A 14,157-nucleotide genomic window follows, 5' to 3' on the forward strand; every position below is an offset into this window, starting at 1 on the left:
GTTGTGAGTAAAATGTATACTTGAAGGGATTTGGTGACTTGACCGGCTCAAGTGGTGGGCCCACGCAAACAACGTGCGGTTCAACAAGGCCAAGTGCAAGATCCTGCACCTGGGTCAGGGCAATCCCAAACATGAACGCAGGCTGGGCAATGAGTGAGTGAGAACAACACTGAGGAGAAGGACCTGGGGGTGCTGGTTGATGTTGGTTGCCGGCTCAACAAAAGCAATGTGTGCTCGCAGCCCAGAAGGCCAACTGTGTCCTGGGCTGCATCAGAAGCAGCGTGGCCAGCAGGACGAGGGAGGGGATTCTCCCCCTCTGCTCTGCTCTTCTGAGACCCCACCTGGAGCCCTGCGTTCAGCTCTGGGGCCCTGCGTTCAGCACAAGAAGGACATGGACCTGTTGAAGTGAGTCCAGAGGAGGACCACCAGGATGATAAACAGCTGGAGCACCTCTCCTATGAAGACAGGCTGAGGGAGTTGGAGTTGTTCATCCTGGAGAAGGGAAAGATCCAGGGAGATGTTATAGCGGCCTTCCAGTGCCTAAAGGGGGCCTGCAGGAAAGCTGGGGAGGGACTCTGGAGTGATAGGAAAGGGGTAACAGTTTTCAAGTGGCAGAGGGAACGTGTAGATAAGATATTCGAAAGAAACTCTTCACTCAGAGGGCGGTGAGGCCCTGGCACAGGCTGCCCAGAGAAGCTGTGGGTGCCCCATCCCTGGAGGTGTTCAAGGCCAGGCTGGATGGGGCTTTGGGCAGCCTGGTCTGGTGGGAGGTGTCCCTGCACATGGCAGGGGGGTGGAATTAGATGGCCTTTAAGGTCCCTTCCAACCCAAGCCATTCTGTGATTGTGGGGAAGGTATGGTCTCTATGTTCTTTACTGTTATATTGGATAAGTCAAATTTACCTTTTCTACGGAGTAGGTTGTTTCATCACAGCTTCTGATAACGAGTGTATTTGTTCACTACAAGGAATCTGATTACTGGTAGTTTGTACTACTATCAGCTTTGTTTTTCAAGTGAAATTGAGCAGGCTGAAGCCTGTTCTATTGTTCTGATGGGACAATGCAAGAGGGTTGGGAATTTTTCTGTGCTGGGCCAAAAAGATGTACTGTTTACAGGACCGCTCTCTTCTGCATTTGTATCTGAATGTTGAAAGAACAAAAAGTAAATGTCTTAATTAAATTTTCAGTGTTTCATATAAATTTTCTAATGGTTTTGCAAATACTCTCCAAAAATATTAGCATTTTTAACACCAATTTTAAACAAGGTGCTTGGAAGTTGTTCAGAGGAAATAAAAGAAGTGCTTGTCAGTTTTCTGTGTTATGAGTAAATACATGATTTTAAAAAGTAAAGATAGTATTATTTAATTGTGCAGCTTGGACTTATTTGAGACATTTTTTTCAGTTTTGTTCAGATTTGTTCAGTTTAAATTCTGCACAGTATGTCTTTGCTGGTATTATTAGGCTAGGACAACGAGTGACTTCCTCTTGTCTGACCTAGCAGAAACTGCATATAGCTTCTACCAGTTTTGTGCTTCGGTAAGAAAGAGAAGAAACTCTTTGGTACGGATGCCAACTGTTTCTTTTATAATTTGTTTAAAGAGAGCTTGATGTGTTCTAATACTAATGTGTGTGCCAAATATATTTGGAAAGAAGTACCTTAGCAATTTATTTAAATGTATGTCATGGCTATCTGTACCTTGGTAACTCATGGAACACTTTTTGAAAGCCAGGGGTTTTGTTAATATGCTGTAAATCTGTCCAGATCTTCCTGCTGTTATAGCAGATACCTGTCTTAATTCTCTGCTTTGTGCATCACAGTGGAAGAAAAAACTTTTCTTTGTTGTGAAGTTAACTATTAGGAGAACTTCCTAAGTATCAAAACAACAACAGTTGAGTACCTGATCCAACTTCTCTATCTTCCAAACCCTTCTATCACATGCATTAAAAAGTAATGCTCCATCTAAGCTGGACAGATCTCTAGTGTAGCATGGATCTTGCTTGTATGGTACATTTGATCAGAAGCTAAGAACAACTGGCTTTAATTTTTTTTTTCTTCTGCTGAGTAGAGAAGAATATGTTCCTGGATAGCTGGTTGGTAAATTCTTCCAGCCTTATGTATCCAGTTACACTTCATGTATGCCTGACGCTCTCATGTGCATATAAACATACATGGCATAACATTAAAAGTCTAATGTACATTTGTAATGAAGCTGAAGGTTATGACTTTTTGGGCTTAGTCTGTTTGTTGCTCTCATTTTCTGATAAGTTTAGGTGCTTTAAAAGCATAGGAGATCATCAGAGACTCAACGCACCAGTATGCAACAGCGTTTAAGATCTGATTCTGCCACATTTATATCACAGCAAGCAGAAATTAACGGGAATGGTCCTGTAAGCTATTTCTGTGAGTCAGTAGCAATGAAGCAAACCACTAATTTTTGAAAACAGAATCCGTATGCTATTGTCTAACTACGCAACCATTCTCTAACAGTGTGGGAAATCAAATACTGTATAGGCCTTTTCATACAATATATTGATCATTATGTAAGACTGAATAAAATTCTTCAAAGGAGAGTTTCATTGTTATAGGAGTTTCTTGCTGGCAGTTTGGTTGGCATCTCCCTATTGTTGCCGTTTTAAATGCAGCTTTATGAATGCCTTGGGATCTCTGGAAGCATCACTCATGGTGCTTTTTTTCCTGACTTATGGAGAAGTGAACTTCTCTGACAGTTCAGGTAACTGTCCAGCGCTGGATTTGCAAGTTGGTACAATATCGCAAGTTCAGCTGGGAATTGAATAACCACACCAATGCAGCGTTATGCCTAAGATATTTTACACTGCTGCTTGAGATATGCAGCTTGGGCATTTACTTGACGTTGCATTGCACAGTGTAGACATACCTTGAAGCGATTATCATCCAACTGGAAGTAAACATCCGAAAAGAATGCTTAGAGTTATTAATATAAGTGAAAAGAGGTTCTTTTGCTCTTGAAATTGATATGTTTATTGAAGGTACTGATTTCAGTCTTGAGATAAAGGTCAATTTCTGCAGTAATCCATAGAAAAGAAAAAATGATAAACAGGAATTATATCTATTTTGTCTTTCCTGAGGGAAGGGAATTGATATGAGTTCACTTGGAAGTATACTTCACAGATTTTCATCTTCCTAATATGTGGTATAGGAGTGAAAAAAGAAGATTAGACCACTAGGATTGGGTGTTCTTATTATTGTAAAATAAAAGAATCCCAATGAAATTTAACTAACTAAAGGATATTGCAAAATTCTATTATGGAGCAGATGGGAAAAAAAAAAAAAGGTATATTTCCCTAAAAAGAAAGAAGTATGTTCCTATGCATCCCTGCAATATTTTATTATTTTTTTAAACCAAAAATGTGACAGAGTACTTGTTGCTCTGTTGTGGATGGTCATTTCTTTGTTCAACAGAAAACAGGCTTTCAGCTGTGTCTTCAGTTCTGTAATATTTCATATTAATATTAGGTCCTCTAGATGCACTTTAAAGTTGCCCCATTGAATGTATATGCAGCTGAAAGCTATGGAGTTATGAATTTCAAAATGTGGTGATCCTTGCTTAGCCTAACTTTCATATCCAAAGAACTGAATTCTTGGTTGCTGCATTAACCTAATTTCTTTCTTCTCAGAGTTTATAAAATCCGCAAATGACATAATTAGAGATCTGTGACCAGGGAGCTGTGACAATATGCAGTTGGATTTGAACTTTGAAAGACAACGTGAAAAGAAAGAATATAGGATCACTGGACCCCTCCTAGTAATGTTTGGTTAGTTAAAGGAGGAAATAAATATATATGGACTATGCTCTTAGTCCTTGTGTTTTTTCCTAATGCTTATTCATTACATTTTCCAGTAAACTAAACAGTTCTGCGATGTGAAATAAAGACCCAGATTCTTTTTTCTTAAGTCATTTATGGCTACTACAGGCAGTATTGGGAGCAATACTAATTGACTTAATAAAACTTAGGTTTATAATAGCTTGGCTTTTGAGACTTGCTGTACGAATATGCTTTCTGTGAACACTGAAAAGATATGAAACTCCAGGTGGTAGACTGTAATTTCATACTTGGCAAAGAATTGTTTTGTTTGAGTAATATGAAAGTGAAAACGTACCTTGTATGATTTTTTTTTCTTTCTTCAGAAACTGAATTCACATTACTGAGCAGTAGAGCATGAAAGATGATTAAGTTCTAATTCATTAAAAAATAACACATAATCAAATGGTACTTGTGGAAATACGAAACAAGAGTTTGAGTTTGACAGGAGGGAAAGAAGATAAAGTAAATCCAAAGGGTGCATCTTCTTTCATGCTCTTCTCTAAAACTTTGCTTATGAATTCCAAGAATTTGGGATACAGCTGGTATTAAAGTACAATAAAGTAGTTCCTTTTCTTTGCCTGAACTTTTAACAGAAGGGTAGTTTATGATGCTGTGAATTTGCTAGTTTACTAACCAAAACATTACTCCACAGGAGTATGTATTACAAGCTTTATCCCATTGCAATTGACTAGTTCCTGTTAGTTTTTCAGTTGCTTGTTCGTTACATTTTCCATTTTCTGGTTTTTACCGTTCTTTTGGGGAGTATGTGCACTGTGTGTAGTTTTTAAGGGGAGTTGCAGTCAATTACCAGAGTATAAAAGAAAAGATCCTGCTTACAAAAATAATGAGTTTGATTGTAATAGATGTTTCTAAAGCATGTTTTGTTGGTGGCTTTCCTTTGTCGCTTGTTAATTATTTTTCTCAATTTGTATCATAATTGGCTCCCAACAATAGAAAGCTCCAACCCTAAACTTTAGGGATTTTACGTATGCAGACTTTTGAGATAGTTTGCTCTTCAGAGCTTTTCTTGCAAGTAGACTTGCAAGTATATTAGATTTGGTGCTGGTTAGCAACTCGGTCTTCCTTATTCTTTTTTGTGGTGGCCATTTCCAACCTGTACTGTGACTGGAAAAAATGTTCTAAAAGCAGCCTTCCTAGGCAAAATGAACAGGAATTTGTGGTACTAACCAAATCACAGTCTTGGGCTTTGTGCATGCTTTCATTTAATGTCGAAGTTCTCTGAGATGATTTCAAAATGTATATAGGTGCGCTTGCTCATCTCCCCCCTTTGCAGTTTCCCTGTAGAGGGTAGGCTGAATGTCTGCTTCTGGCAGAGGCAGCCGTACTTTGGGAGACTGCGAGGCAGCTACTGCAAGATCGTGGCAGATGTGAAAGTTTTGAAGTTCTAGAAACAGGCCCAAAGCTTTCCCTGCCTGCAACATCTGTTTTGGCAAAGACCCCATTCACATTAAGCAAATCTACATCTACTGCTAAGATACAGCTGCTATAATTTGTTTTATTAATGACAGTAGTCATTAGATGCCTTTGTGTAGTGTTTTTAGTGAAAACAGGTTGCTGGCAGCTGAATTAATTTTAAATAGTTCTTTGAACTTTACTCTTTATAAAAGTGTGAATATGCCCATGGGTGCAGTGGGAAGGTGAGGGGTGGTTTTCCTAGGCTATATGTTCTGCCTAGTATCCCACTCTTTTCTAAAGGTCCCAATTAAGATTCAATGCATACAAGAAAACATGAATATGTATATATAGGAAAATCAGCACTTACAGCAGGTGAAGGTCTTGTTGGGAATATGTTTGGCGTATCTGGTGACACGTTGGAGTTTCCCAACTATGAATTGAAATGCTATTGCAATTACGGAGTATCACCCATGCTAACAGGACTGAAAATCAACATCATCATCTATTTTGCAATACCAAGAGTAGACCTCTTGTGTAGCTTAATTTTTATACTACGTTTGAGCAAACCAGCTAGGGTACAAATGAGTCTTACGAAAACAGTGTCTCTAACTCCTAAAAAGTTGATTCAGGTTTGTGATTTCCATATTTTAAAGAAAGTATACATGTAAGTAGCAATCACTCTAAATGTGGCTGGGTCTTTATATTTCTCAGAAGCGGTGGTGTACAGTTTTATCGTTTAAATGGAAGTCCCTTTCTAACATGTTATATAATATGTATGCCTGTATAAAAAAGGGGAACTGAAGATGAGCGTTAGTTGATTAGAATATCTCTCCCATTTCAAATTTTGCCCAATTGATAGAATTTTTGTTAGATCTGTTCTTTTTCAGCAGCAGCTGCTCGGTGCTACTCTTGTGTGTCTGCAGGACTCTGTAAAGGTTTGTGCCCTGTGTGTGATAGGGAGTTGGACTACGATAGAGGTTTTTACCATTCAAGTCAGCTTTCTAAATTGTGATTTCCACCAATTTTCTGTTTTCCAATACCTTTAAAAAATAAAACTAAAACTGTCACCTGCTGCTGGCCTTCCTTTCACTCTCCTTCCCACTTGTAATTATTCTTAATGGTTCTGTAGATGACTTACCCATCTGTTGCAATTAATTCTTAATTAAATGGGATGAAATATTGTGTCTTCAAGGAAGGAACACTGGAGCAGATCCCCATCTACAGAGATGGGAAGAAAGAATCTAAAGGCTTCTACGAAGGCTGTTCCACAGAAGCTTAACATTGATTTATTTATTTTTTCTTGGCAAATGCTGGAATATGAGCTTTTGGTGGACTTCTGACTTTGCTGCCTATGGAAAAAAAAAGGAATACGAAAACAACCAACACTTTCTTCTTTCTGCCTTTACTAGGGGGACACACATGGTCGAGCTCCAGAGTTCCTTTGCTGCTATTATAAACCATGGCAGTTCACCTGTTGTCAGGGACACTCACACTTCATTGCTCAGAAAATTTCTATCCGTGGCAGCTAGCTTGTGTGCCAGGGTGCTGGGTTTTCTGCTCGGGCTACTGGCTGGCTACTGAAGGTGGTTGCTTCTTGATAACCGCAGCCAGAAAGGGTCTTGTTAGTAACAAGGAGTGGGGTTTGCCTGTCTTTGCCTCTGAGCTATGTTTGACTCTTACTGACAAAAAACTTCAGCCTCTGAACCCCTGGCTGAGTTGTGTCTCCTTGTTGCTGACACAAAGCTCATTTTCTTCAGCCTCTTGCATTATGGAAGGGACTTGACCTCCTTTTCCCCTAACAGTGTCTTTTGTCTTTCTATGGCATATACAGGAGCTATTTGAAACTTATGTTAGGTATGTTGGAGCTGGGAATGGTTAGGAGTACAGCCAGTGGTCACAACTTCCTTTGTCATGTTGCTCATTATTTGTGTGTGTTTTAGCAGTGTTTGCCACTAAAATATGGCTTTTAAATCAATAGCCCAGTGAACAATGAATGTTGTCCTTTATCTAAACAAATACTGATCCTCAGGGACAGCAGCTGTAACACCCTAAGCATAGTGAGATTAAAGGAGATTTTGCGTCTCTGGCTATTCAGGTTAGGCAGCCTCAATATCAAGTTCCTGAAGTCATAGTGGCTCAGATTCTTAGTCTAATTTTCTTTGCTGTTGCACAGTGAAATTCATTGATGATTTATATTCAGGTGGTAGTGGCATAAAAGCTTCTGTATGATTGGAAAACAAAGACTTGAATCACTAAACACATCACATACCTTTCTAATCAAGAAGTTTGATAGTCATCAAATAAATCTGGCATGAATATTGACTCATACACTTTTATCACCAGTTTAAAAAAAAAGATTGTGTTTCTTTGATAGCGCTGTTGTACTTCTGTTGATGATTCTGAACGTTTGCTGTGGATTACATGATTCTAAGCAGCAGAGTTTTAGGATTGATTTTAAAAGTGAGCTTCGGACTGGAATATAATATTTAAGGATATAAAGAAGTGTTTTTTAATTTTTTTTTTGATAGAATAACCAGTCATCTCCAGACTTTAAGGATTAAGGTGGTAAGTAGTTGAGCTTTTGTTTAGTTGTGATGTGGTATAGAACTTATTTTTGGATAAGCTTTTACTAGGGCCCAGGTACTATAAAACTGCTCAACTTGGGAATGCTTTCAGGTGATGATTGTAGATGACTAGTTGATAGGAGTGTCTTACTGAAATCTGGGGATATCAGAGTCTTCCTTATTGTGGCTTCAGTCTTGTAAAACATTAAAGTAGCCCAGAAAGACAGGGAATAACCTTTTTTTATATTTAACAAAACAGACATTATAAATAGTCAATTAGTGTTATATTGGTGTAAGAGAACCTTGTTGTTAAGCTCAGCTAGAACTGCCTTTCTAGATGCTTTTGAAATACTCTGGGAAGAAGACATTCATATCACTGCTCTGAGCATCAGAACATTAATTACTGCTCTGCGTCAAGGCTTTCCTGTGTAAAACATTAAGTACTTCGATGAAGGTATGCAAATCAATGTAATGTTTTCCATGAATAGGTAGCATGTCTATTCATCATGAGATGAAGTCAGCTTCTGAAATTCATTTTCAACACCAGATATTGTTGTTCTATCAATTTCCTGTGAAGATGGGACAACAAAAAAATCTTTAAAAGACCTTATCGTATCATTCTTCTTCAGTGTCACTTTTGTGGGGGCCATACTAAGTAAAATGATCATCAAAAGTGAAATATTACATTTTGGAGAGGATAGAGGCCGAGCTTCTGGGTCAGGTAATTGTGTGAGGTTCTGTGCATTAAGGAAAATAAGGCAAGAGGAGATGCCCATGTCCACAGCATTATTTCTGACTTTCGGTAAAAATATGGCACAGACAGGCTGCTAGTTGTACCAAAATTGTGATTTGCCTGAAGAGTTTTGTTCTTTTACTGTTTATACTAAAAAGTAGCTGCCTCTTTCCAAATGGACTCATGTAAGATTTTATGCTTGGTTGCTCAGACTATTGCAGTTTTTGAAGTCTCTTTTGCAGCCTAATCCAAGAGTGTAATTTGTCAAAAAAACAAAACAAAACAAAAAAGACATCACCACTAACAGCAAATAAAAATAAATAATAATAATAATAAAAAACACCTGCATACTGTCATTTTTCATCACTTCTAGACCTGTAAAATTTAAAACATCTCTAGTGGATTATAATAATCTAGGAAAAATCTAGGAAAAATACTTAGTATTCCTTTTAGGGACATTTACCATTAAATCAAGCTTTATTTTATTTTAATGTTAAAGAATATTGTACTTTCCTTAAGTATTTCCAAATGGCCCATTGTGCTGAAAGATTGTAGGGTATCGTAGGATCCGATTTTTTTTCTGTTGAAAAGCTAGTTATATATAATAATGTTACTTTGGAAAAAATAAATGTGACCTGTGATACTTTGAAAAAAGCTGCCATTAAATATTAACTGTTGCAGATACAGTTTGGAACTTGTAAATGATTTTTTTTGTATGCTTCCTAGAATTGGCCTTATGTGATGTGAGCCTTAGGAATGACTTGAAAGTAGATAATAACTCTCATACTTATGCTGTTAAATTCATCCACAGCCATTAAAACACTCGAACAGTGGGCATTCCTTTATTGCTGCTCTCACCTACTAATAAAATGCATCTTTGAAGAAATGTTGTTCCCTTACTTCTATTGTGTTGGGTCTCCAATCTTGCATGTTCTTAAACAGAAGCTAATTTTACTCCCAGTGAGGGCAATGATACTTTTTGTTCTGGCTAAGCCATGTTTAGATGTAATTCAAAAAGTATTAGTGTAACGCATTAAATCAAAATATTTTTCAGCTCTGGTCCTGCATCCAGCGTGCTGCGTTCCCTTTCACATTGGCATCATTTGCAGGTTTAAAAAACATCTCTTTTCCATTGTCAGAGCTTTTCAATGACATTCTGAATAGTATTCTGCCAGAAGAACCCCCCCCCCTCAGTGCGCTTTGCATGAAGCAAAATGAGAACTAATCTCTCGTGAAACTTGCCTTTCAGTAAGCTCTGTACACATCTGATAGTAGTTGTATCTGAATCATGTTTCTGTAGATTGTTCTGCACAGTGCTCTCACAAGACATTGCAAAAACCTTCCTAGGGTGAAGATAGGACATCTGTTGCTTCCCTTTGCAAGGACAGTTATCTCATGTCTGTGATACTGAAATAGCACAGTGTATTCTTGCTGAACCAATCCAGGCTGTGAATTGTACCTATGATAGATTCTAGGTGCACACAAGTGAATTGCTGGTTTTCTGTCTATTTTTATGGAAACGTAAGTGAATTTAATTATCTGTAGTTCTATGGCTTCCTCTTTGATGAAGCTATGTGAGGGCACAAATTTGATTAAATTGTCAGTGTAGCTTACTGAATACAAACAATCTGAAGGCACTGTATGTAGTTTCCCTAGCTTGGAAGCTGAAAGAGAGAAGAGACTGTACCGGCAGTGTCTGATGGAAATGGCACGTCGAGTGTATTAGTGCAAATGAGCAATACCTTGTTTGTCCTCCTGTTGCTTCTGCAGTAAGGCAGGTACAGCTGCAGGAGTTACTGTGTTGTGTCTGCAGTGTAGGATCTGATTTTTTTCTGTGCTTTCTGGCATACTCATTTCTTTTTGCTTTGGCTGTGTGTGTGGCCCAGTAAACACATTGTTTGTTTCATGGTGTTGTCAGTGGTTTGTATTACAGCTCTGCCAGTGATCTGATACTTGAGCTTAGGGAAGTTATTTTACCTTTGTCTAACTTCTTTTCACTGTTTATTTTGTCTAGTCAGCCTCTCTTTCATTGTGAGCTTTATGTGGCTTGCAACAAGTGTAGCTCTTGTGCTGGGGCTACAAACAATTCTCAATGTTATTAGACTGGCAAGAAGACTTCTGGATAATCAGGATGCCTGGGTATGGAAAGCAATGGACGGCTAAGGGCTTCCAGCAGTTACGCTACGGGAACCAGCCCTGTGCCCAGTGGCCTCCAGTGGTGAGAGCTCCAGGGACCATTGCCATTCCTGCCAGTGAAACAATTCATGTCATCGTTTTTCTCAGTATAGCTGAGATTTTTGGTTTTGGTATATGACTTATAAGGTATGAAATAGTCATCTCTAGCCTAGACCCTAAACAGTTTCAGTCGCTCTTCTGCTGGTAGAATGCTCGCACATCACCGTGGGACCCAACTGTCATTGCAGTATTCAGGTGCGCAGGAGTTGTCAGCTGGTCACAGATCACAAACCTCTGTGCCTGGTTGTCAGAGCCAACCAGATTCTGCAACTTGCTTACCTGGAGGCTTCCTCTGAGACTTTGCAGAAGGGAGAAACTAAAGGTTAAAATAGGTAAAAATGACTGAATTGTTGATGTGTTAAAATTAAGATTAATCTCAGGTGTCGGGATGGCAGGATATGGAGCATGCAACCATGTTATTATGGTATATGTAAAGAATTGTCATCTGCAAAATGGTATACATATATATATATATCATAGAGAACTTTGATGGCTTTGCTTAGTGGATATTCTAATAACATCCTCAAAACAGGGCATTTTTATGTGTATGTTTTGTGTTAAAATGGGAAAGAGAACTGTTGGCACAGATCCTAAATTTTCTCATGATGTTGCGAGAACTGCTGTTCAGGAGTGAATGGGCCTTCTGCATCCTTCCTACCTTTTCTTTTTCCCCAAATCGTAAAGATGAGTATTTTTAGTCTTCACAAAATCGTTACTTTGTCAGTCGTTTGTTTGCTGCAGAGTAACGTTAGCATCCGCTGCCATCTGTAACAGCTTAAAACATTTTTTTCTTATCTTCATTTTAGCTGTACATCCTTGACTCCTGGACCTAGCTGTGATCGGTTTAAGCTGCATATCCCTTATGCTGGAGAAACACTCAAATGTAAGTTTAAAACTACTGTAATTGCATCTTGGACGTTCTTTCAGCAATGTCTTCTGTCGAGTTTTACCGTGTCTGTAACCAATTTTATGAGTTTTGAAATACATTTTGTTTTCTTAGAGATGAAGCTTTAAAAAAAAATCAACTGTAAGAATACCTTTTTAAGATAAGTTTACTGCCTTCCTTAATATAGTGACAAAGTTGAAAACATGAATCCCGAAAGTCAGAAGTCACAAGCTCCTCCCCAATTTTTCTAATAAATGTTATGACTAAGACAATATGATGACCATTTTTAGTCTCACTCGTAAATGTTTGGTGTTGTTTCTTTCTTTCTCTTATAAGAAGAATTCTCTAGTAAGATACAGCAAAAGACAGTCTGGTGTTTTATTAGGTATCTCTAAATAGTAACAGCTATGTTTTACCAGATTAGAGAGATGTCACTCACTGTTTTGATTTAGTGTTGTGTTTAAATCTGCCTTACTCTTGGAGGTCCTGCTTGTGCTGGATTATTTGCTCAATCTTCAATTAGTCTGTGTTTTGGTTCAAATGATTAGAATAATATTTGCTTTATGTGTTTTGGGGTTTTTGTTGTTTTAGAAGATAGAAAATTATATTCTAAACACCCGAGTTGTTGATAATCTGCATATGGAAAATGGTAAAGTTGTGCTGTGTGTGTCTAACAACTGAAATATGAGAGAGGATGAAGAATTTCTGATAAAGAAAAATGTGAAGCTTGGTATCTTTAGATTTAGGACAGCACTGGTGAAACCACATCTGGAGTACTGTGTCCAGTTTTGGTCTCTTCAGTATCAGAAAGACATGGGCATATTGGAGTGAGTCCAGCAAAAGACCATGAAGATGATAGAGGGACTGCTGTGTCTGTTGTACCAGGAGAGTCCAAGAAAGCTGGAGCTGCTTTGTCTCCAGAAGAAAAGGCTTAGGGCAGATATTATCAATGGGTATAAATACCTGATTGGGGGGGTGGGGTGGGGAGGAGGAAATAAGGAAAGCAGAACCAGACTCTTCTCAGTGGTGGCCACTGAAAGGACCAGAGGAAATGGTCACAAACTGAAATACAGAAGGTCCCATCCGAATATTAGGGAAAAACTTACTTGTCGGTGTGGTCCAACAGCAGAAGTGGAGCTGAGAGCTTGTGTAGGTTGTATGTCTCCGTCCTTGGAGGTACCTGCAACTCAACTGGATGTGACCCTTACCAACCTGCTGTAGTAGATCTATGTCTGAGCAGAGGGGATTGAACTATATAGCCTCCAGAGGTGTCTGCCACCCTCAAGTATCCTGCAATTCTGTGAAAAGCTGCTATCTGGAGGAGTAAGTACTTAATGTAAACAGAATTATTAAACATTTAAAACTCTTACTGCTTTGATAAAATCCATTTAGACTGCATCATACACATGCTATGTCTCTCTAAGACATTTTAAATATTAAGAGTGTTGTATTCCTTCTGTAGTGGTTTTTCTTCTCATTACATAGTACACAAGAAACCCTTCTGCTTTATGAATGGAAATCGATGCAGTTAAACTTCTTATCGTTACAAGTACGTTAAAGCTTCCAATTGGCACCTATAAGTAAAGTTGTTCTTCTCAGAAGTTGGTCTGGAAATTTGTGCATGTGTTTGTGAGATAGATGAGCTAGGTTCCTTTATCAGTCTACTATGAATATTTTTTCTATTCTAAAAGTACAAAGTTATGGCTCAAGAGATCTAATTCTTTTCCAAAAGAGAAAAATGGCATATTAAGCCCTAGCTAGCAATTATTACAAAAAAAAAGGGGGTGGGGGTATGAAACATGGGGGATGACCCTATTTCAGTAAGTAAAGGCCATATTATTTGAAGCTACTACTGTAGCAAGTGGAATTTTTGTCCCTATTTTAAACTTACAAATAATTTGAATAGCAGACTGAATCTGTTCAATCTTGGTGTGTACTACAATGTGTAGTTGATTCTACTTGAGACTTGTTTCATGGCTACAATCAAGATGCAGTGAAGAAGCTTTATTGCATGACGTTGCTATAGAGAATGCTACTGCATTTTCTATGAGACTGTAGTAACCCTCTAATTTATCATTTTACAGGGACCTGTTATTATATTCTGAGAGCTTCAAGTCTCTACTTGCTTTTAAGTAGTGGCTAGAATTGTTCTTAATTCCTAAGAGAGAATTAGTAGATTAAAATGCACACAGGCAAGGATACAGATGATACCAATACACCTAATGACTGTATTGCAGTTACAGTATTTGGAAATATGATTATGGACTGTACATTAAACTTCAGTATTTAGAAATCCTCTTTTCTCACAGTTCTTGTATTTTGAACATCACATAAGTAATTAAATAAAACAACATGCTAGTGGTCTTCACCTTCCCAAAAAAATTAAAGGCACAATTTTATCATGCTACATATTTCAACATCATGGCCAACTGAATGTAGAAAGAGGCATAAACAAGTGTCTCTCTTTCACAGATACCT

General features: G+C 38.2%; 1 protein-coding gene across 7 annotated transcripts in view; it reads left to right on the forward strand.

Annotated features, from left to right (window-relative positions):
* The window catches only part of BABAM2 (BRISC and BRCA1 A complex member 2), a 170,001-nt gene that overhangs the window by 8,169 nt on the left and 147,675 nt on the right, over positions 1-14,157 (forward strand). For all 7 annotated transcript variants that reach the window (XM_040551411.1, XM_040551412.1, XM_040551415.1 and 4 more), the window contains one exon: positions 11,600-11,676. In XM_040551411.1, coding sequence (XP_040407345.1) covers positions 11,600-11,676 — 77 coding nt within the window. The remainder of the gene's footprint in view (positions 1-11,599; positions 11,677-14,157) is intronic.

This window comes from Cygnus olor, chromosome 3 (genome assembly GCF_009769625.2).
Source record: "Cygnus olor isolate bCygOlo1 chromosome 3, bCygOlo1.pri.v2, whole genome shotgun sequence".
Classification (NCBI taxonomy): domain Eukaryota; kingdom Metazoa; phylum Chordata; class Aves; order Anseriformes; family Anatidae; genus Cygnus; species Cygnus olor.